General features: G+C 38.5%; 1 protein-coding gene and 1 long non-coding RNA gene across 3 annotated transcripts in view; one reads left to right on the top strand and one right to left on the bottom strand.

Moving 5' to 3' along the window:
* Positions 1-24,829, bottom strand: part of LOC141381790 (NACHT, LRR and PYD domains-containing protein 3-like) — a 40,516-nt gene that overhangs the window by 3,443 nt on the left and 12,244 nt on the right. For both annotated transcript variants that reach the window (XM_088649711.1, NM_001444388.1), the window contains 3 exon segments: positions 19,176-19,349; positions 18,268-18,441; positions 17,835-17,881 (listed from right to left, as the gene is read on the bottom strand). In XM_088649711.1, the coding sequence (XP_088505837.1) occupies positions 17,835-17,881; positions 18,268-18,441; positions 19,176-19,349 (395 nt within the window).
* Positions 8,551-16,997, top strand: LOC108184070 (uncharacterized). Its single transcript, XR_015484349.2, has 2 exons — positions 8,551-8,803; positions 15,601-16,997. It is a non-coding gene; the product is annotated as an uncharacterized LOC108184070 (long non-coding RNA).

The raw sequence follows: 24,829 nt of genomic DNA, 5'->3' as shown, positions 1-24,829 counted from the left end.
GCAGAGTTCAGGAGGGAGACAGCTCTGTTTGCTGGTTTTTGTCCGGGGGAGCCTGAAGCGCCTGCCGGAGGGCAGGACAGAAAACTGTCTGTGAGCGGGGTGAAAGGTGTCCTTCAGAATACTGCGTGCTCGGCGCAAACAGTGTTTCTTCTGGATGTCCTCTATGGCTGGCAGTGTGGTCTCTGTTATGCGTTGGGCAGTTTTCACCACCCGCTGCAGTGCCTTACGCTCAGCAACAGAGCAGCTTCCTTACCAGACTGTGACACAGTTTGTCAGGATGCTCTCTATTGTGCAGCGGTAGAAGTTCACCAAGACGGCTGATGAAAGCTGGTTCTTCTTAAGTTGCTTTAAGAAGAATAGGCGCTGGTGAGCCTTCTTGATCAGGCTGGAGGTGTTGGTGGTCCAGGAAAGGTCCTTTGAGATGTGGGTCCCCAGGAACTTAAAGGATGAGACAGGCTCAACGACCATCCCATTGATGTGGATGGGATCATGTGAGCCTGTTCGTCCCTTTCTGAAGTCCACAATGAGCTCCTTGGTCTTGTTGGTGTTAAGGAGCAGATTATTGTCGGTGCACCAAGTGGCCAGATGCTGTATCTCCTCCCTGTAGGCCGTCTCATCATTGTTGCTGATTAGACCAATCACTGTGGTGTCATCTGCAAATTTGATGATGGTGTTAGATCTATTAACAGGCCTACAGTCAACGATAAAAAAGGAGTAGAGGAAGGGGCTCAGCACACAGCCCTGTGGTACACCAGTGTTGGGTGTGACGGTGGTGGAGCAGATGTGACCTGATCTAACATTCTGAGGTCTGTTAGTCAGAAAGTCCATAATCCAGTTGCAGAGTGATGTGTCAATATCCAGGTTCCTTGGTTTGATCAGTAACTTGGAGGGTATGACAGTGTTGAATGCTGAGCTGAAGTCCACAAACAGCATTCGTGCATAAGTGTTTTTATTGTCCAGGTGTGTGAGTACAGAGTGCAGTGCTATAGAGACTGCATCATCTGTGCTCCTGTTGCCACGGTAGGCAAACTGATGTGGGTCCAGTGTGGGTGGCAGAGAGTCTTTTAGATGTGCCAGGACCAACCGCTCGAAGCACTTCATAATGATGGGTGTGAGTGCTACAGGGCGGTAGTCATTCAGGCATGTTGGGCTGGAATGTTTGGGCATTGGCACAATAGAGGTGGTTTTAAAGCATGTTGGCACAGCTGCTAGGTTGAGCGACAGGTTAAAAATGTCTGTGAATACCCCAGCGAGCTGTTCTGCACATACTTTGAGGACACGCCCAGGAATACCGTCTGGTCCAACAGCCTTACGCCCATTGATACGACTCAGTGCCGTGTGTACTTCTGAGGAGGTGAGTGTGATAGGTGAGTGGTCGGTGGAGGAAGTGATCCTGGTGTAGGGTTCTTTATTGTCTCTGTCAAAGCGGGCATAAAAGTCATTTAGCTCGTTCAGGAAGGAGACGTCAGTGGCTGTGGGTGTGGACTGGCTGGGTTTGTAGTTGGTGATGACCTGGATGCCCTGCCACATGCGCAGAGGATCAGAGTTGGAAAAGTGCTCCTCTAGCTTAAGCTTATAGCAGTGCTTGGCCTTTTCGATGCCCCTCTTCAGATTAGCCCTGGAAGTGCTGTAGGCCTGTGCATCCCCTGATCTGAAGGCAGTGTTGCGTGCCTTCAGCAGGAGGCGCAACTCCTTGTTTATCCATGGCTTCTGATTCGGGTATGTGGTGATTTGTTTCTGGCTTGTAACACTGTCTATGGTGGTGTTGATATATTCCAGAACAGAGGAAGTGTAACTGTCAATGTCTGTGTGAGAGCCATGTGTGGTCTGGGAAGCAAACATACCCCAGTCTGTGTGTTGAAACCTGTCCTGGAGTGTGGAGTCTGCCCCCGCTGGCCACACTTTGATGGTCCTCACTGATGGCTTTACACGGTCGATGAGGGGTGAGTATTTGGGGGTAAGGAACAAAGAAAGGTGATCTGACTGACCCAGGTGAGGGAGGGGGGTCACAGCGTATGCTTCAGCTATGTTTGTGTAAACATGGTCCAATGTTTTGTTTCCCCTTGTGTGGCAGAGAATGTTTTGATGGAATTTAGGGAGCACTGTCTTTAAGTTTGAGTGATTAAAATCCCCCGCAACAATAAAAGCAGCCTCCGGGTGAGCAGTCTGTTGTTTGCTGATGGCTGCATGAAGTTCGTTCATAGCCAGCTTTGCATCAGCATCGGGAGGAATATAAGCAGCAGATATTATGGTGGATGTGAACTCCCGTGGCAGATAAAAAGGTCTACTTTTAACCATTAGGAATTCCAGGTTAGCAGAGCAATGTCTCCCAACGACGACAGAATTTGTGCACCAAGCTTTGTTAATATAAATGCATAATCCTCCGCCTCTGGTCTTACCGGAGTCATCCGCCGTTCTGTCCGCTCGGAATGTGTGCTGCTCTGTTAGCGATACAGCGTTGTCTGGTATCCCGCTGTTTAGCCATGTTTCTGTGAAAATCATGACGTTACAGTTCCATAATCTTTTGCTGTGGTTGATGCGCAGTCGAATCTCATCCATTTTGTTCACCAGTGACCGTACATTGGCGAGAAAAATGCTGGGTAAAGAGAGCCGGTGTGGTGTTAGCTTTAGCTTAGCTCTTAGCCCGCCGCGTTTCCCCCGTCTTTGTTCACGTTCTCTGCGCGGTCTGCGAGCACTTCCGCTTGTATTGCTTGTATTTTGGTATTACATTCTTTTTCTGTTTTTTAAAGGAAATGTACTGTATTTTAAGAGAGTAACACGTAATTTTATGTTAATATTTACAGATTATTCCTGTTAAAATAAACTGTAAAAATAAATGTTATTTTACAGATAATTGTCTGGTTTTTTTTTTACTGAATTTTCCTGTTTTTTCATTATACAGTGAAATATATATATTTTTTTACAGATATTTTTTGTATTTAAAAATTCCAACATTTAATTTACAGGTAATTGTTAGTATTTTGGTATTACATGTTTTTTCAGGTAGCGCAGTGGGTAGCACGATTGCCTCACAAGAAGGTCGCTGGTTCGAGCCTGTTCGAGGCTTACATGCAATTTTTATACAATAGCTCAATTAAATAAATATTTGTAAACAAGGTTGGCACTGCAGTTGCTGAATAAATTATAGCAAAGCTGCTAAAAATGCAATATGGTGGTGAGCATGTTGGAATGGGTTTCATGTGCTCCACATGTTATAACATGGGTTAGACTATTTGTCCAACTTTAACTGCCAGCTGTTCACAGGATAACGTGTCATCTCGAACAAGTCTCCACATGTGGTCACATGAACTTCATTCGTGGTCACATATGATGATTATGTGGATTTACGTGACTTTTCTGTAGCCTGTTAAAGTGAAGATTAAATTAAAGTTATAAATGTCAAATAATAGCCTAGTATTTTAGGCCACATACTGTACAGTATATGCACTGTAAAATACAAACAAAAAAATGCTCATTTTAATTATTATATTTATTTTCTATAATATTTATGATGTACGCTATTATACATTTCTAGTAGTGACTAATCACACATATTACTTGTGTATGCATGTTATGACCTGTAAACATTTTTTCTAATCAATCTTTACAGTTGCAATGTGAAGTCAACAAAAAGTTAACTAAACATATGATAGCAGGGTGTAATCGGGCCGAGCTCGGCGGCCCTTCGGCGCCTCAGGCTCCGACTCGACATCAGTGAGTGTTATCCGGGCCGGGTGCGGCCCGCAGCTCGCTCGCGCACATGCGGTTGTGATGCGGCTGTAAAGCACTGGCCCGATTCCAGTCATTCATTTCCGGCCCGAGTCTGTCTGTAGAGTCCGGGCCGCTTCTGGCAAGGACTCGGCTGATGGCAACCGATTAAATTCTTATTTTATCTAGTAATCTGTTAGCTCCACGTTTAATGATAATTTGAGAAAATATTCATGGTAGGACAGCAACAAAATAATAAGAATATTTAGTGTGGATGGTCGAAATGTTTAGACGCAAACAAAACAATGCTATTTATAAATGGATTATATATATCATCTAGAGAAAAACGGTGAAAAATGCGCTTATTTTCGAGACGGCACGCTCCTGTGCTGACTGTTTTTTTAAAGCAGAAGTTGGTTTCATAAGAAACACATGTAAGACTAGATGAGATATATCTAGCTGCAGAAACTCAGTAAAGCAGTAAACTCCTGATCCAAACTCCAATCCAGGCGGTGGAGTTAATGCTCCAAAAAGCTGGTTGCCGACCGCCAGGAAGATCACAGGAAGAAAAAGAAGTTTGTTTGGTTTTTCAAAACTTTCACGTAGATTCCGGTCAAAAAGGTAAGGTTTTTACTGCTTGTGTACTGTATACTTTGCGAATTTAGAGCTTAAAAGATTTTTCCAAAGTGTTTGTAACAGCGTTTAGTAATTTAAAACAATTTGATACGAAATGTAACTTGCTTTAAGAAACACGACTGGAGCTAATGTAAGTTATGCTAGCGCTAACGTTACAAACACGTCTGAAAGTTCCTGTTCCTTTAACATAATGTTAGACTGTAACATGTTTAGTAACTGACAACTATTTTAATTGTTTTAAAGAAACATTAAACAAATTGGTGTGTAAGCTAACTTTACGTTAAAGAAAGTTTCTGTAGACGAATCCATTAACACTAACATGGCAAAACATGTGCTTTTAATTCATATGTGAATCAATTATATCTTTTGTTCAAGCTGTAATGTTCAGTTAATGTAAAACTGAACGTCTTAAAGCAGATTTTGATGTTTTTTTTGTTTTGTTTTTTTGTTATTGACAAAAATTCTGATTCTGATAAATTCTAATTTAAATGAATGGGTAACAATATTTGTTGGTTAAGTCTTATTGTTTTTGTTTAGCAAAGGTTAGTGAGGTCCTTTTGCAGCACATCACGACCAAAGATGCCAATGGCACACTCTTATGAACATGTGAATAGACATATATAGTTAGGTGCTTAAAGTCCATTATAAGCTGTAAACTGCTGATACATTTTCAACATAGAATGAGCTTTTCAGACTTTACATTACTAATTGCTTCACAAACAGCTGAAATGGTTTATTGTTATTGGCTATCATCATCAAACATTTTTCACAAAGGTAGGTTAATCTTCATGGGTACAGAATAATGCATGTGCTTGACCATCTTACAAATCTATGTCTCAGATTCATAAGGCTGTCACTATGCATGAATCTACTAAAAAATCTTGTAGGCATTAATTAACTTTGATAGTATTTCAGGATTTGAACTTTTCTTTACGGGAGGTTAACAACAATGTGATGTTTCATTATAGATCATATGAGGAAGCTCGACTCAAACATTCACACGCAACTGTGATTTCTGAATGGGAGACCGATGAGGATGATGATTGCCCGTCATACACCTAAAGAAAGAACAGGTTTGTTTGCAATTATTTAAAACACATACTGTCAACATAATGTCATTGATCTATTACAACCAGCGAGTTTTGCCCTGGCACTATAATAAAAAAGTGATGTTTTGTTTTGTAAATGTATCTGATCAAGGGACATTAAAGACAACTATACCATGATGAAGAAAAATTACTTGGAACAAAGAGGCTGGATAAAAGGCAGGTATGAAGATTTCAGAAATCAATGCAGCACCACAAGTACCATCACCATCAATGACTATGGCAGAAATCTTAAGACCACCTTCAAGATGCACAGATACTGTACATTCCAGTACACCTATGAACATTTACAGTCCTTGTTCTAGTGCAGTTGGAGATCAAGACAGAACTTATTGCAACTCGTCATGTCTTTGTAAGAAATCAAGACATCACTAAACTTGTAAAGGCTTAATGCAGCTAGAAAATAAAGATAAACTAGAGGATATCAGTAGTGTCTAACCCACTGTAGTATTTACACAAGTTGTATGAGAATAAGCTACAGGTTGATTTATACTAATTTGTTATTTTTCTTTTTTAGCACGACTGAATAAAGATTTAAAATCACACAACGTCATAAAGCAGCAGCTGGGTCTGATTCTCATAAACCAGCAAAACCAAAACAGACGTGATGAAATTCCAGATGTAAACACATTTGACCTTTCTTTGGCCAATTTTACTTGGAAAAGCTTAAATCAACTAAATGAGCAGCCCGAACAAATGAAGAAACGGGTAAGTTTAAGCTCTTGCTAATTTCGAAGTGTTTTAAGTTTATTTGTTTTATTTATTTATTTGTTAGTTTGTTTGTTTTTTTGCTTTGTAGGTAGGCTACTTTGGAATCATTGGTGTTTTGCACTAAGCAGTTGGCCGTATCCTGGAAAAGCTTTTGGTTAACTCCTTGACTAAACAAATTAACTGGAGCGGGCCAAATTAAAAAGTGGCCTTTCATGCACTCCTCCTTAATACTGTCAGAGTTAGTAAGTTGGTATTGAATATACATTTTAATACAATTAGGAGCCGTTTCATCTGTGCATTTCTTTGAATTATTAACCAGAGGAACAAAAAAATCTATATATAGTCCCATTTAGGTTTTACTTATATGAGAGCAAGCATCTTTCTTTTATTTTTTTAACATTAGTACTTGTTCATTACTAATTATCAGTTTATCTTTTAATCACAGATGCAGTGAGGACAAATGTCTATACCACGCCACTGATAAAGAGATTGAAAAATGCATTACATGGTGGCTACAACTTGCTCCTGACAGGGATGGAGGAAGGAGGGAAGAAGAGAAAGCTAATGTGTCAACTGTCTACATCACTATTCTATTCTGTTTTATTTTTTAAACAACATTTTAAGTGTATTAAGATGTTCCCTGATACTTGAGCAATTTGTTTCTTTTCATTTGCATTTATATATATATATATATATATATATATATATATATATATATATATATATATATATATATAAACAATTAGTTTTTCTTGCAATATACGTTTATCATGTATTTATTTTGTCCTTTGTCTGATTCTTTTCGTTATAGGATATGTATGCAGTTTGCATTTTATTCAAAGGTTAAACACAGTCCCTATACTTTCTGTTTACATTATAGCCTGCGTTTGCTGTTATATAAATTCAAATGGTTGTTATATCAAATATCAATGTAATACCAAAAGGTTTTATAAGGTATATAAATACTGAGTCGCGCCAGCATCCTGGCCGCAGCGCACATTTCACTCGGGTCGCTTACGGCCGCCGCATCTGGCCCGAATCGGGCAGTGAGTCCACAGGCCCGAGTACGACAGACGGAGTCGGGCCGAGTGGTAAGTCTCCAGCAGGCGACAATCTAGCCGGAACTGGCCCAAGTGTATTTTGCCATAAGTGATAACATGTATAAGTATGGTAATAATCTGTATAACTAACATAATAACTTGTGTAATTACATATATAACTTGTATAATTAAAGTAATAACATGTATAATTACAGTAATAACCTGTATAACTACCATAATAATGTGTATAATTACATAAATAACTTGTATAATTAAAGTAATAACATGTATAATTACAGTAATAACCTGTATAACTACCATAATAATGTGTATAATTACATATATAACTTGTATAATTAAAGTAATAACATGTATAATTACAGTAATAACCTGTATAACTACCATAATAATGTGTATAATTACATAAATAACTTGTATAATTAAAGTAATAACATGTATAATTACAGTAATAACCTGTATAACTACCATAATAATGTGTATAATTACATATATAACTTGTATAATTAAAGTAATAACATGTATAATTACAGTAATAACCTGTATAACTACCATAATAATGTGTATAATTACATAAATAACTTGTATAATTAAAGTAATAACATGTATAATTACAGTAATAACCTGTATAACTACCATAATAATGTGTATAATTACATATATAACTTGTATAATTAAAGTAATAACATGTATAATTACAGTAATAACCTGTATAACTACCATAATAATGTGTATAATTACATAAATAACTTGTATAATTAAAGTAATAACATGTAAAATTACAGTAATAACCTGTATAACTACCATAATAATGTGTATAATTACATAAATAACTTGTATAATTAAAGTAATAACATGTAAAATTACAGTAATAACCTGTATAACTACCATAATAATGTGTATAATTACATAAATAACTTGTATAATTAAAGTAATAACATGTATAATTACAGTAATAACCTGTATAACTACCATAATAATGTGTATAATTACATAAATAACTTGTATAATTAAAGTAATAACATGTATAATTACAGTAATAACCTGTATAACTACCATAATAATTGTTAGAAATTTATTACTTATTAATTGTAGCTCTTTCATTTCTTTCTATGAATGTAGCTGTGTTATGCCAATGTATGTTATATAGTTGTGTCATGTTTATGTATGTAATTTAGCTGTGTCATGTTCATGTATGTACGTCAAGAGGGGCCAGGGTCTGTGGTGCCAAGGCCAGATAATACAGGACGTAAAGGACCACACCCGGCCAATTCCTAGAACACCAGTTGTTTACACATGTGTATAAAAGTGGTTGGAAGGAAAGAGTTGTTGTTGAAGATGGCCTGAACATACGTGAGGGACACCTCCAACCCGGAGCTCTGTATCTATTGAATTATTCAAATGTATTCATTAAATGGCTAATACTTTTGCATTGAAGAAAAACCTCTCCTGACTCTCATTGAACACGCAGGGAAATAGTTAATGACATCAAAAAATCCCAACAATTGGTGACCTCTGACGTGGAGGGGGAGAGAACATTGATCTGTCGTGTTGCATTGACATCAAGGCATGCCAAAACATAAGGTAAGCAGAAAGCCTGTTTTATTCGAATTTCTGCTATTGGCTACAACTAAATTGATTGATGTCATGTGATATGTAGGATTGATGTAGTTAAAATTTTAAAGCATTTGAATAATTCGATGATTTTAAATGTATATATGTATTAAGTGTTGAGCAGAATTATTGTTGTCAGATTAAAAGTGTTGAAAGAGGAAGACTTTGTGTAGAGAGGAAGACTTTGTGTAAGAGGAAGACTTTGTGTAGAGCAGACAGTAACTACGGCATGGAAAAGAACATATAGTAGGCCCGCCATGAAATTCACTAAGTTAAGAGGGATGAAACATGATGAAATAATATTTAAGTAAATAGTTATATGAGCGGAAACTTGTGTTGACTGTGCCCCGGTAAAAGTGACGACTGGCCGGTTAAAATTGGACTATAAAAAGGAGTGGAATCCCGAAAAACCAGGAAGAGGTGGTTTTCGAACTTTTCTGGGGGCAGATCCCGACATTTTAGTAGGTCCAAGTGTCGAAGATAGGATTAGGGAAAGATTGTAAAAAAGTAGGGGAAAGTTAGTTCGCTGATGAGATTGTGACTGTGTATGAAAATACATGGAATAAGTCAATTGCGTGAAGGCGAATGTAAATAGAGGAACGAGAATTGAGAAGTCTGGAGGGCGCGCATTTTTATTTTGGTCGATCATTTTTGTAAGTAACAGCTTAAATGAGTTATCATATGCATATTTAGTGGGTCATAAATACACATTTTATATTGAATTAAATGTAATTTAAAACTGAGATTTCCGTATTTTTTAAAGCCTAAAAAGACTACTACTGTGGGTGAATTTGATCAAGAATGTGAGTAGTATGGAAAAAGACAAAAACAGAATTATAATTACAGCGTCACAAAGTAGGAAATCAATTACTGAGGTTGAGAAAAATAAAAAATTTAATTAAAAAAAAGTCTGCCTGAGGTGGGGGTAAGAATCTTTCTATTTACAGAATAGAGTCTGTGAAATGGCAAACAGAGGCAGAATAGGATAAAAGAGAATATCAAACTATTAGATCAGATAATGATAATAATAAGACTAATAATAATAATAATAATAATAATATAATAATAATAATACGAATATGATGATGATAAGACTAATAATAATAATAATAATAATGGGTACAATATAGGTTATTAAATAAATATATATTGTAAAGCAGTGTAATAAGATAAGTGAAATAAAGAAATGCCGAAAGTAAGAGTAAGATATACTCAATATCGTTATATTAGTTGAAATGGAATGTGAAGCCATATGAATGAATATAGTAATAAAGAAATAAATTTACCAAATAAATAAATATGATTAAACAATAGATAAGTTAGTACATTGATTAAAATATACATGTATAATAGAAAATGATATAGTAAAATTACATTACAATGTAAAGACCAGCTAGTAAAGAACTATTAGATTAGATGAAAAGAAATGGGAAAAGAATGAAGAAAATAACTTGGAGCTAAAGAAAAATAAGCCATTCATCAGCAAAGAGTTTAAATAGATAAATAACTTATTAGTGTATGTATAAATTATTGCAAGTACACTTGGCTAAGTGAAGGTGTAAAAATGGAGAGAGAATTTGACAAAGTGTTTGAGGAGGATGAGACTTTGTTTTGAACAAAATTAAAAGTGCAGTGAGATAATGTAATTAATCAATTAATGAGTGGGACAGAGATAAATAAAAAGCAAGAACTAAAAAGAAATTAGAGAAAGTCAGTATAATGTAAAATGTGCAAATGGCTGGGAAGGTGATCCAAGAGTGAAATTGGCTAAAGTTCTGAGAAATAAAGTCCAGTCTCATAAACAACTTAAAGAACATAGGCAAAATAACTTCAGGGCTATTGGGGTGCCAGAAAAAATATATAAATAAATTAATAAATTAATTAAAATAATTTGAAATAAATAAATAAATAAAACTGAAGAAAGAATGACTAACTTCTTACTGTGCCACAATCTTGCTTTAGCAGATGAGGGGCACGCCCAAGCGAAAGAGCAGAAAATGAGAAGTGAGCACTCAGACAGTCAGAGCAGGAGTGAGAAGAAAAATAAAGGCACTAAAGGCAGTGTGGGGGGTGTGTACCCTGTGATAAAAGCCACTCCTTCTGCTCCAATACAAGACTTTAGGGTGACAGACAGTCAGAAATAGTGGATGAATCAGAAGTTGGGTTCAGCACAAGAATCAATGCAGAAAGTAAGGGAAGCATTAACACAAAAATTAGTAAGTGATAATACAAGATCTAATGTGTAGACATGGAGGCTCAGAGTAGAAGATATTGAGGGAGAAACAAAGAAAGACAAACAGGAAGAGAAATCACTGAATGACACTAGAATTTCCCTATATCCTCTAATAGTAAAAAATGGTAGAGACGAATACCAGCCATGGTGCTTAACTGATATGCATGCTATTATGGAAAGAATTACCACATGTTACCAAAGGGGGAGACAATTGGCTAGCTAGAGTAATCTCGCTAACCCAAGGCCACAGATTAGGCTTTTTCAAGGTATAACGGGGTTTGGAAAAGTCAAGGTTTTAAAAACCGCCAACAATTTTGGTAAAACCGTTCCTCAGGTATGAGTAAGATTTTTTTATTTACTTTTTTTCTCTTTTTTAGTACCTCCAGCAGAAAATATAAAATATATCCAAAGATACTGTTTTAAATTTAAAATAAATCAGTGTTTTTGAAACTAATGAAGACAGCAAAGTCAATGATGCATTTAAATTACATAGCCTGACATGTTTACTTCTCCAAAATAGCATAAATCTTTCGTTTTTTACCCAGACAAGGGGAATATATTTTTGGGCAGTGAGCACAATACTGTGAAACTTTGATATTTTTGTCCAAGGTTATCATACCGTTAGAATCTCATACTGGCCCATGCCTACCACAGATTGGCAGTGAGGGAATTAAGATCTATATTGGGGCAAATAATTTCTAATGGGGAACTGAGACAAATTAAACAGCAAGCTGACACTAATAGATTTTCATCAAGCACTCCTTTTGGCAAACATAGCAACTGCTTGAGGAGCAGTGATTAGAAGAAAGTTTTCAGCACCAGCTGAGGCCATATGTAATATAAAATTGACCCCTAAGGCAAATGAAATACCGGCAGCTTATGTGATGTAGTGCAAACAGGAGTGGGAAGCCCAAACTGGGACACATCCTCTTGCTAACCCCATACATAAAGGGGTGTTTAGAGCAGTCATGGCTGAGAGTACGGAAAGCTGCGTCAAAGCAGCTCTTAAAGAAAAGCCAGATATACCAGGAAGTGCTCCTGCCACCTGTGAGAGACATTTGACACATCGTATGAACAGGGCTGAAGACAAAGCTGACGAGAGTCTGAAATCAAGGAAGAAAAAACTATTATTAAAATTATGAACGAAGCTAGATAGGATGTCAATGGTCAGAACTAAAAAAAAAAACAGTCAACAATTGGTGCTGTCACCTAAGCCTGAACAACTCTACATGGCACCCGTGTACAACCCAATACCTTAATGCCAACATTAATTTAGAGGACAGAGTAGGGGAGACATGAGAGTTCAATGGGGTCCCAGGGCTGACAGGGGGCGAGAGCGTTGAGAGGGTTACTTCCTGTGTGGGTTACCCAACCATCAAGCATGTGACTGTCAAAGATGCTACACGTGCAATCAAGGGGAACACATTTCAACTAACTGTCCCCAAAGCCAAAACCAACAAGCCCACAGAGGGGGTATGCAAGAAGGCAGAGGCTTCATGGCACAATACACAGGGCTAGCTCTAAACCCTGGCAGACAGAACCCAGAGCGGGGTGGAACACTATATCCACTCTGAGGAGCAAAAGGACAGTACTGAGGAAGCCCACAGAGAGACGGAAGCAGGGCTATGGAGGAGCCAGTGCTATCGATGGATTTTAACGAACACCATCTGAACTTTTTGGTTGACACTCAGGCCACATACTCAATGTTGGTCACCAAAGTCGACCGGGACTTAATTTCACAAAAAAAAAAAAAAAAAAAAAAACTGGAGGTGATGGCTTTCTCTGAGAAATGTGAATGTGAAAGACTGCCTTTAACTGAGCCTATATCAGCGTCTGTGGCTGGACAACAACTGAAACACAGATTTCTGTTACCAGACAGAGCCCTATAGACTTATTGGGCAGAGACTTGTGAATAAAAGTGGGTGCATCAATTCTGTGCTGTGCTGATGGTGTCATTGTAAGATTTCCCACAGGCCTCACCAAGAACTGTTCATTAAACACACCTGGCATGGAAGGACAGTGGCTACTGTCATCTGCATAAGAACCTGAGGAAGCTGACAAATACTGGATCAAACTGTAACCAGATACCCCACAAAGAGAGGGCCAGCTCTCGCTCTATGCCTTATGGAAATCTTGGGTAACCCTTATTGCACCATACATGCCTTTCAGCGACCTAACACACATGACTTTATTCTATAACAGAAACCAAACCAAATGGGATCAAGAAACTTTTTAAAGTAAATTGGAAGACTATGATTGGCAAATTGGGTGAAAGGGAATTTGGGTGGAAAAAGAAGGAGTAGTAGGGGCAATTTACTTGGCTAAAGAAAATAGATAGTAGTATATGAAGGGTCCAGAAGCAGAACCACATGTCAAATTGACCATACATCTAGAGCACCAAGCTAAGGATTCAGGGCCAATGATAAAAGGATTGTCTAAATTGACAGATTAGGTTGCCACCAAAATACCAAATGTATTTTATCCACCATCAGATAAAACATATCTAATTGATACGTCTACAGTAGATAGCATGATCATGAAACACATATAAGCCATGGTTGTCATGGAAGGGACAGAACAGATCATGAGCTGACAGTACCAATGTTAAACCGTTTACCAGGCCAATTATGGTCCACGGGACCAACAGATGTGTATTTTTGTTCCTTGGCGTCAGACAATTGAATTGACTGAAAATAGGCTGATTGGACAGCCACACTATTCTTACAAGCCACAAGGTGAGACAGTCATTGCAGACACAATAGAAGAATTGATAACAGTAGGTGTGTTAGAGCCATCAAACTCACAACAGAATTTTACTCCAAATTTATCTGTAGAAAAACAAAATACAGGAAACTACAGGATGGCTCATGGAAAAAAAAGGTTAACACTATAGTGCAGACAGCCACATTGCCAATGCCAAAATCCATACACTGCACTATAAGCATTGAGTCCAGAACATGAGTGGTTCACCCATATAGATTTAGCTAATTCATTTTTCTGTTTACCACTGGCACCAAAATTGAGGGACATATTTTCATTTACCTTTAGGGGGCAGCAATACAGGTACACAAGGGTACCTCTAAGTTTCATATTGTCTCCAGGGTTGTTCAATCACACCCTGAGAGCTCTACTGAGCGATTGACCTTTGCCAGAGAGAGTGGTGTTGATCCAATATTTGGATGACAATTTACTAGCTGCAAAAACAGATGACACCAGTTTGAATGTGACTAAGCAGGAGTAATTATAAATATTTCAAAGTAAGTAAATCAAAATTACAAGTGTGTAGGCCACAGGTCACATTGATGGGACGAGTAGTGTCTGGACTGGGCATGGGAATATCGCCCAACCACCGATCAGTTATTTTGAAGAACAAAAAACGATGACTATAAAAGATATGCTGTCATTTTTGGGCCTGGCTTGTGTTCAGTAGACACCTCATAGCACAATTCATTGATAGAACAACACCATTAAGACAACTAGTGTAGGAAAAGGGAGCTGGACAGTTGAATGCTACACTAGATTGGACAACAGAAACAGAGAAGCAGTTCAGCAGCCAGTGCAGTTGATTTGGCTAATCTTGATTATTGGCTTCCTTTCTATTAAGATGTGTCAGAAACAGAAAAGACAGTGGAAAAGTATTGTTTGAGTAAAAAAAAGGAAAAAGATGGTTTTGATGCATCTTAGCTTTTTAATGGACAAGGCAGAACAATGCCAGCTTCCATCTACAAGATTTGCAGCAAAGTTAGAAAAGATAATTCAGAAAACAGCACATCTGATCATGGGACATAAAGTCAAAATGTTGACATCACACTCAGAGAAGGCATACGTAAATTCTATTGCAGTAACAATGTCATTGCTAAGACAGAATAGATTGTTGAAAGTGTTGAGTGCACCAACAAACCTAATTTTCACACATGAAGGCATCAACATGGCTGACTATATGGTTGAGAGGGAGAGCCACACAATTGCGAAGAGTTAGTCTTGGGGGATAGTAAGCTGAGACCAGATTTAAGAGCAGCAGTGGCACTGACAGGTGAGGTAGAAACTTGCAAACGGATGAGTATTGTTATAGGGATTCTGAAGTAGAATTGAAAGCAGGCTATGCAGACAAAAATCGGCACAGACCAAATTAAATTAGGTAAAGGCCTTACCAATTGAATGTATGGGTATTAAATCATCACTGAATAAAACAATGAGTTTTACACGTTTTGAATTGTTGACAGGTCATCATTATCCAGAACCAGGAGCAGCCTTGACGTGCACTGACAGTGCACCGCTGATGAACAAGCCATATTATGACAAATTAACAGCTTTACTCTCAGATTTTTCTGAACAGATTTTTGTGAAATGCCTGGAGGGGGCCTAAGAAAAAGTGGTCCCTACATCTGAATAGGTGTTGCTGAAGGTATTCAAGTGAAAGTGGGAGGAGCCAAGGTGGATTGGTCTATAAAGAGTGACAGAGAACATCACACAGACTGAGGTTACAGGTTAAAGGTGATACATGATAGTAATGGAATGTTTATGTTTTAAACAGATTCACCAAACTGGCAGCTAAGGAGTACAGATGGCGGCCATGAGTAAAATCAAGGCCGAGAGGGGGAGTGCGTAGCAAAGAACAACATAAACAAATGATTGACCCGCTGCCCTCATGACAAGAGGGGACGTCTGACTAAATAGGGAGTGCAAGCATGTATTGGGGTAGGAGCTAAACACGCAGTAACCTCGATACATGGGAGCAACCTGATAGTAGTGCAGGCCTACGGATGACAACGAGGAAGTGTGCTATCACAAAAGAGGGACAAAGAACAGTGTTCTGTTTGATCACAAAAGAGAAAGTCACTGATTTACCAACAGATGACAATTTGACCAGAACATTTGAGGTTTTGATTTTCATTTTAATCAATGTCTTGATTCTACCCATAATGCTACAACTTTTAATTTCATTGTAAAAAGTTTGGACCTTAGCTCTCAATGATATTATGGTACTTTTGAATTTTTCATTGGAGCATATTTTTTTACGGGTTTGGATTCCCTTTTTGATTGTAATCAAATTTTTAAAGCTTGAAAATTTTAATTTGAATTATATTGATAACTAAAAATAACTGAATAAAATAAATAATCATACCTCTTATGATAAAGTGCATAAGGTAGGAAAATGAAATTGTGAAATAATTGGAAGTTAATGGGAGTGTTTGGCAAAACAACCCTGAATATAGTGGGCATAATTTTTAGGATAAGAAATGATTAGAATGAAGCCATGGAGTAGAGAGACTCCACCACTCAATAAGAGAACTAGGGGTGAACAGATTGTTGGATGAATCCAACAGATAGGGAATTGAGTTAAAAGGGTTTATGGGCATTTTCTAATATAATGAAAGAGCACTATGTAAACAACAAGGTGTAAGCAACCATTTTGGAAAAATGGGTAAAGGATTGTATTTGGCAAATATTTGTAATAATGTTAATTGATTTTTATTTTTTATTTTTCTTTACGTTTAGATTTTGGTTATCTGTGGTTGTGAGCTCCTTTAGAGGAGCTCAAAAGAGGGATTTTGTTAGAAATTTATTACTTATTAATTGTAGCTCTTTCATTTCTTTCTATGAATGTAGCTGTGTTATGCCAATGTATGTTATATAGTTGTGTCATGTTTATGTATGTAATTTAGCTGTGTCATGTTCATGTATGTACGTCAAGAGGGGCCAGGGTCTGTGGTGCCAAGGCCAGATAATACAGGACGTAAAGGACCACACCCGGCCAATTCCTAGAACACCAGTTGTTTACACATGTGTATAAAAGTGGTTGGAAGGAAAGAGTTGTTGTTGAAGATGGCCTGAACATACGTGAGGGACACCTCCAACCCGGAGCTCTGTATCTATTGAATTATTCAAATGTATTCATTAAATGGCTAATACTTTTGCATTGAAGAAAAACCTCTCCTGACTCTCATTGAACACGCAGGGAAATAGTTAATGACATCAAAAAATCCCAACATAATGTGTATAATTACATAAATAACTTGTATAATTACAGTTATAACATGTATAATTACAGTAATAACCTGTATAACTACCATAATAATGTGTATAATTACATAAATAACTTGTATAATTACAGTTATAACATGTATAATTACAGTAATAACCTGTATAAATACCATAATAACTTGTATAATTACATAAATAACTTGTATAATTACAGTTATAACATGTATAATTACAGTAATAACCTGTATAAATACCATAATAACTTGTATAATTACATAAATAACTTGTATAATTACAGTTATAACATGTATAATTACAGTAATAACCTGTAACTGTAAAACAGAAAACTACTGTTTTTAAACAGTGTATCTACATCTTTCATTCTAACAGTTTTTTTCTGTATTTTTACAGTTTAACCGTTTTTTTACAGGGATTTTTTTACAGTATGTGAGAGAGAGAGAGAGAGAGAGAGAGAGGGTGTGTGTGTGCATGTGTTCACTGCTGTGTGTGTGAGCGTGGGAGAGAGAGGAAGTGTGTGTGTGTGTGAAAGAGAGAAAGAGAGAGGGGGGTGTGTGTGCATGTGGTCACTGCTGTGTGTGTGTGTGAGTGTGTGTGTGTGTGTGTGTGTAAGAGAGAGAGAGTGAGTGTGTGTGTCTGTGCGTGTGATAGAGATAGAAGGGAAAGTGTGTGTGTGTGTGTGTGTGTGTGTGTGTGTGTGTGTGTGTGTGTGTGTGTGTGTGTGTCTGGTTGTGAGTGTGTGCATGTGTGTGTGTGTAGTCCTACATTTGCGTGGTCCTGCTGTAATCCTCGTCTCTCCTCCATAATCCAGACTGTAAACACACACAGATTCACATTCAGTCAGTACACAAACATCAGCTTAAACACACACACACACACACACACACACACACACACACACACACACACACACACACACACACACACACACACACACACACACAGACAGACAGACAGACACACACACACACACACACACACACACACACACACACACACACACACAAACACACACACACACACACACTTGCTGAAACTGTACAGTGTTAATATGAGATATAATATCACGCTTAATGTGAGAACTGCCCCAGTGCACTGACATATTTAACAGCTTTGATTCATATCTGGACACTAGAAGAGCAGTGAAGTATCAAAGTATCTGTATTCACAATTAAAAAGGCAGTGCTGCTCCACATACTTGAGTGTGTGCAGTGTGTAGTTTGGATCCTCCAGTTGTTCAGAGAGCAGCTTGACTCCTGAATCTCCTGGATGATTGTACCTCAGATCCAGCTCTCTCAGGTGTGAGGGGTTTGAAGTCAGAGCTGAAGACAGAAAACCACAGCCTTCCTCTGTCACCATACAGCCAGACAATCTACAAACACAGCAATAGTCCACATCACACAGTTGGACAATCACACATCTCTTTGTGTTGTGAAGATGCTGACTGCTGTTTCTGCTTATTGATCGAGCCCTCGCATCAGCAAACACACTCACACACTCAACAAGGACTCGACATCATCTGTAGAGGTGTACAGAGTAAAGACATTGTTCATAATACACCATATCAAGCTGTAAAGTCTGCTTTGAGGAATAAGACACATTTGACCTCAAAAGGAAATCTTGAAGTATAAAGTGTAATTGAAAATGAGCTGATTTTCATTATTTATCTTTAGATCATATTTAGATGATATTGTGGACAATACTGTAAATAAACTAAACACACACAAACTCAATCTCTTGGTGTCTTTGTCTCTTGTCTGACAGTCACTAGAGCTGTAGTCAATCCACCTTTGAGTCCAAACATATAAACATATAAAATATGAGTACAGAACTTAGAGGCAACTCATCTACACTGCAAAAAATGCTTTTCTTGCTTAGATTTTTTGTCTTGTTTCTAATCTAAATATCTCAAAAGAAGGTAATGATTCGCACTCAATTGCTTCGTACTGTTTTTATTTATACTTTTTCTTACATTTTACGGGTGATAACAGACAAACAGACGTTTCGGCACAAAGCCTACTCAGTGTGTAGTCTAAATATCTAAAATTTCTTTTTTAGGTTTCTGTAACTCTTTTTGTAGTTGCTGTTGAGTGGAGAATCATTTACCTCAGTGTGTCCAGTTTACAGTGTTGACTCTTCAGTCCATCAGAGAGAAGCTTCACTCCTGAATCCTGCAGGTCATTGTTACTCAGGTCCAGCTCTCTCAGCACACAGTTTGAGGATTGTAGAGCTGAAGACAAACTCTCACAGCACTGAACAGTGAGATTACAGCTCTGTAGCCTGTGTAGAGGATAAACACAATATTGATGTTGAGTTTGATATGTACGGCACTTTACAGTGTTGTATGTGGAGCTGAACGAGCCCACCAATCACGGTGGGGTATATGGCTCTCGGGGGCGGGACATCAGCTGAACTTGATGCAGGCAGAAAAACATTTTCCAATGAGTGAAAGTTACAGCAGCGTTGCCATGGAGTGTTTTCCTCTGTGCCTGCTGGCTGCCTTGTTTCTATTGGGCACATGCGGACATTCGTCCCAGCACGCTTCATTCACAACACTTAAAAAAGTTGTGTAAGCTGCCGGCCAGCAGGACTATATATATATAATATATATATATATAAAAATCAGTGCGATTACTAAGAGCGTTGGCAACAAATTTCATAATCGATTCGTTGTGTTGCACAACACGGTAACACTTGATTATTAAAAAAACACTTGCATGGAGCGGAGCAAACACCGTCTCTCTCGCTCACTGATACAGAGTTCAGCGCTTATAGACAGGGATGAGGAGGAAGGGAGTTCAACAGCAGGTGTGTTGGCTGGTGCTGAGCCAGAGAAAGACGCGTCATATCATTACAGTTATGCAGCGTTTTAACCGCCTAATGCTTATTTTATGTTTTAGATAAACATTTTCTGCTTTGCTACTGTTCGGACGTCTTTGCCCACTGCTCCGCTCTTCGCACTCTTGCTTTTATATCTTATACCCTAATTTTAACTTGAGCCTATCAGCACAGTGCTCAAACAACACGGCTTGAAGATCAGCATCGATTCTACAAACTTTCTGGAATATAGCTTTACTAACAATAAAGGAATTACCGTCTAAACAATCCTCCCGCTACCAGCTGCTTACATTCCGGAGACGGGAAGACACGGCTGTGAAAATGCCTCTGGATCGGATTAATTCAGATTCTCACTGCTGTGCAAACTGCCACAAACTTCTACAAAAGATTGCAGTTCTTGAAACGAAGTTGCTTGCGATCCGACCAGAACTTCAGCTTCATTGTGGATTCTCTCAGCACACAGCCGGTGAGTCCCATAAATCTGTTCCTGCTACTGTTTTGAGCACAGAAAAACAGAAAAGAACTGTTGAAAATGAGCATTGGCATAAACAAGGTGCGAGACCAAAGGGTACTCGTGGGGTCAGATCATACGCTGCCGCATTAGCATTTTCTACCCCAAATACAGCTCAGACTCAAATACAGCTTCAGAACAGATATGAAGTTTTGAGTAATATGGGTGAAGAATCCCCAAATGCAGTCAGACAGAGATCGCATGATTCAGCAACTAATTCTGCATGGAACAGAGGCTCAAGGCCGACTAGACAGCGGCATTCTGCTCCGATCACACCGGAGATAAGAACACTAGTCGTAGGAGATTCAATAATCAAGAATTTCAGGAGCAAATCTACAATGACATACTGCTTTCCTCATGCAACAGTTTCTGATGTAAACAAAGAACTTGAGGAAATTCTGAAAAAGCACAAGACTGCAAAACGGATTATCATCCATGTGGGGAAGAATGATATTCGGAAGGAACAGTCAGAACTGCTCAAGAAAGATTTCTGTGAGCTCTTGGAAACAGCTGAAAGATTGAAGGTTCAGCCATTCATAAGTGGACCACTCCCTGCAAGAGGGACAAATATGTTTTCACGGCTTCTTGGTCTAAATGTATGGCTACAGAAAACATGTACCATGAAAAGACTGAATTTCATCGACAACTTCAATCTCTTCTGGAACCAAAGACAGCTGTTTACATCAGACGGCCTTCATCCAAACAAACTTGGTGCAAAGGTGCTAAAGGACAATATTTTTTTCTCCCTCAATCATCCATCAGCTGTGTATGCCACTGAACTGAATTGTACACACACACCTAACAAATGTCCGGATGACCACAGGACCTCAAATTAGCTCCTGAGTGGACTTGTGGCTGACGAATCACCCAAGGACAGTGATAATGCCATGCAGCCAAAACACCCAATGTTGATAGAGACACTATCAGTTGCCCTCTGCTCAACACAGGCAGACTGTGACGCATCAGAACAGCATCAAGTCTCGTCACTCAAAAATGATCCTCAGGAAAACATATTTCTGCAGACAGAATCTCCAGATGCACAGCCTCTGTCGCCGGACACGTTCTCATTGTCACAATGTTCACCACTCTTGGGTTTTTCAAAAAAGATGGAGGAACTGGTGTATGCTGGAACTAAACTTTCACACTCCATTGCCGCAAGCCCCCAGTTACCAACCAAAAAGCGGCCTGCTCCACAACCACCTATGAGCCCACCTGGAAGAGCCCTCCGATCACACCGCCAGGGCCCAAACAACAACGCCCCATCTTCAGCTGGTGAACACAAGAGCTCTCTGTGATGTGTGTCGGGGACCTGCTTAGATAACAGTGTCTTTATCAAATGTTTTCAGAACAAGCAGGAACCCAGTGTGTCTGTAGCTTTCTCTAAGCAGATATGTGTTGTGTTAAGTGACAGAAAACCAAAGACTTCATCAGGCCGCTTAGCAAATCATTCAAATCTGGTGTCTATTAAATGTAGATCTGAGACTACTATAGAAAAAACAGCTAAAACTGTTAAGTTAGCGCTTTTAAACATCAGATCGCTCAACAATAAGTCTCTTTTAGTCAATGATTTTATCAACACAAATTGCCTTGATTTTATGCTTTTAACTGAAACTTGGCTAGATGACAGTTGTAGTGCAGCAGTTCTGAATGAAGCAGCTCCTTTAAACTTTGACTTTTTGAGTGTTTGCAGAGTTAATAGGAGAGGTGGAGGCATCGCTGCCCTGTTTAAAGATGTGTATGAATGTAAACAAGTGTCATTTGGTGACTATCTGTCTTTTGAATATCTGAGTATAGCACTAAAAGGTGCTCCACGCATCTTACTGATCATTATCTACAGACCTCCAAAATATTCTCCAGCTTTTATTGAGGATTTTACAGAGCTGTTATCAATAGTAACCTCTGAATATGATTATTTTAGTATTGCTGGGGATTTTAATATTCACATTGATAATCCAGAAATCAATGCTGTAAAAGAACTGATGACTGTTTTTAACACTTTTGATCTGACTCAGCATGTTCAAGGACCCACACACAATCGTGGACACACTCTTGATCTACTTATAACCAAGGGTTTACACATTTCATCGACTGTTGTTAAGGATGTGGCACTATCTGATCATTTCTGTATCTTTTTTGATATATTGATCACTCCAGCTATTAAAGACAGATCTATCTCTGTCAGAAAGAGATGCATAAATGAGAACACTAGTGAGCAGTTTATGAAGGCCATTTCACTAGCACCAAGTATATCTGCAGATTCTGTTGATTCTCTCCTTGATTTGTTCAATTCTAAAATTGAGAATGTCATAAATGACATCGCTCCTGTTAAAGTCAAGAAGATGACTGGCAGGCAAAAGGGATCTTGGACAAGGTCACCGAGAGTACAAATGATGAAAAGACAGTGCAGAAAAGCTGAGCGTATGTGGAGAAAGACGAAACTAGTAGTCCATTATAATATCTATAAAGACAGTCTTCATGCCTTTAATATGGAACTAAACACTGCTAGACAGACTTTCTTTTCAAGCCTTATAAACAGCAACTTAAATAATGCTCGTACACTCTTTGCAATGATAGAGAGGCTCACAAACCCCCCCAGTCGGATTCCAAGTGAGCTCCTCTCTGAAAGCAAATGTAATGAGTTTGCTCATTTCTTTACTGATAAGATCAATAATATCAGAAAGGCAATCAGCTCATCCAATCAGCCAAGTTGTGTCGATATCAAACAAGCTCAACCACAACTTAAGAAATCAGACATTATGTCTGATTTCATGGCAATTACCAGCAAAATCTTAGAAGAAATTGTGCAAGTTATGAAAACATCAACCTGCAGTCTTGACATGCTCCCCACATCATTCTTCAAAACGGTGTTTACCTGTTTAGAAATGGATCTTCTAAAAGTGGTAAATGCTTCACTTCTCTCAGGGGTTTTTCCAACCTCACTTAGAACTGCAGTTGTTAAACCCCTCTTGAAGAAGAGCAACCTGGATAACACCCTATTGAGCAATTACAGGCCAATCTCAAATCTCCCATTCATTGGCAAAATCATTGAAAAAGTTGTTTTTAACCAGGTTAACAAGTTCTTAAACTTCAGGGGGTGTTTAGACAATTTTCAATCGGGGTTCAGAGCACATCACAGTACAGAGAGCGCTCTTATAAAGATAATCAATGATATACGCCTAAATACAGATTCAGGTAAAATAACAGTGCTGGTATTGTTGGATCTCAGTGCTGCATTTGACACTGTCGATCACAGCATACTTCTGGATAGGCTGGAAAACTGGGTTGGGCTATCTGGCACGGTCCTCAAATGGTTTAGATCTTACCTAGAAGGTAGAGGTTACCATGTCAGTATAGGTGACCATAGGTCGAGGTGGACACCCATGACGTGTGGAGTCCCACAAGGCTCGATTCTGGCACCTCTCCTGTTCAACCTTTACATGCTTCCTCTGAGCCAAATAATGAGAAAGAACCAAATCTCCTACCACAGCTCTGCTGATGACACTCAGATCTACCTAGCCTTACTGCCTAATGACTACAGCCCCATTGACACCCTCTGCCAATGCATTGATGAAATGAGCAATTGGATGTGCCAAAACTTTCTTCAGTTAAACAAAGAGAAAACTGAAATGATTGTGTTTGGAAACAAAGATGAGGTTCTCAAGGTAAATGCGTACCTTGGCACTAAAGGTCAAACGACAAAAAATAAGGTCAAGAATCTTGGTGTGACTCTGGAGTCAGATCTGAGTTTTAACAGTCATGTCAAAGCAGTCAGTAAATCAGCATACTATCATCTCAAAAACATAGCAAGAATCAGATGCTTTGTTTCTAGTGAAGATTTAGAAAAACTTGTTCATGCTTTTATCAGCAGCAGGGTGGATTACTGTAATGGACTCCTCACTGGTCTTCCTAAAAAGACAGTCAGGCAGTTGCAGCTCATCCAGAACGCTGCAGCCAGAATTCTAACCAGAACCAGAAAATCAGAGCACATCACACCTGTCCTCAGGTCTTTACACTGGCTGCCAGTTACATTCAGAATAGATTTTAAAGTATTATTACTGGTCTATAAAGCACTAAATGGCCTAGGACCTAAATACATCACAGATATGCTGACTGAATACAAACCTAACAGATCACTCAGATCTTTAGGATCATATAAACTAGAAGTTCCAAGAGTTCAGTCAAAGCAGGGTGAATCGGCTTTTAGCCACTATGCCCCTCGCTGCTGGAATCAGCTTCCAGAAATGATCAGATGTGCTCCAACATTAGGCACATTCAAATCAAGACTGAAACACATCTGTTTAGCTGTGCCTTTACTGAATGAGCACTGTGCTGCGTCCGACAGATTGCACTATCATGTTTTTCTCTTCTTCTTCATTCTTTCATATCACATTTTACCTGTTTTTATGTTTTG

Source organism: Danio rerio, chromosome 4 (assembly GCF_052040795.2).
Source record: "Danio rerio strain M-AB ecotype USA chromosome 4, GRCz13ab, whole genome shotgun sequence".
In the NCBI taxonomy this organism is placed as follows: domain Eukaryota; kingdom Metazoa; phylum Chordata; class Actinopteri; order Cypriniformes; family Danionidae; genus Danio; species Danio rerio.
The sequence above is the reverse complement of the archived record's forward strand: the minus strand, read 5'-3'. Positions and strand labels throughout refer to the sequence as shown.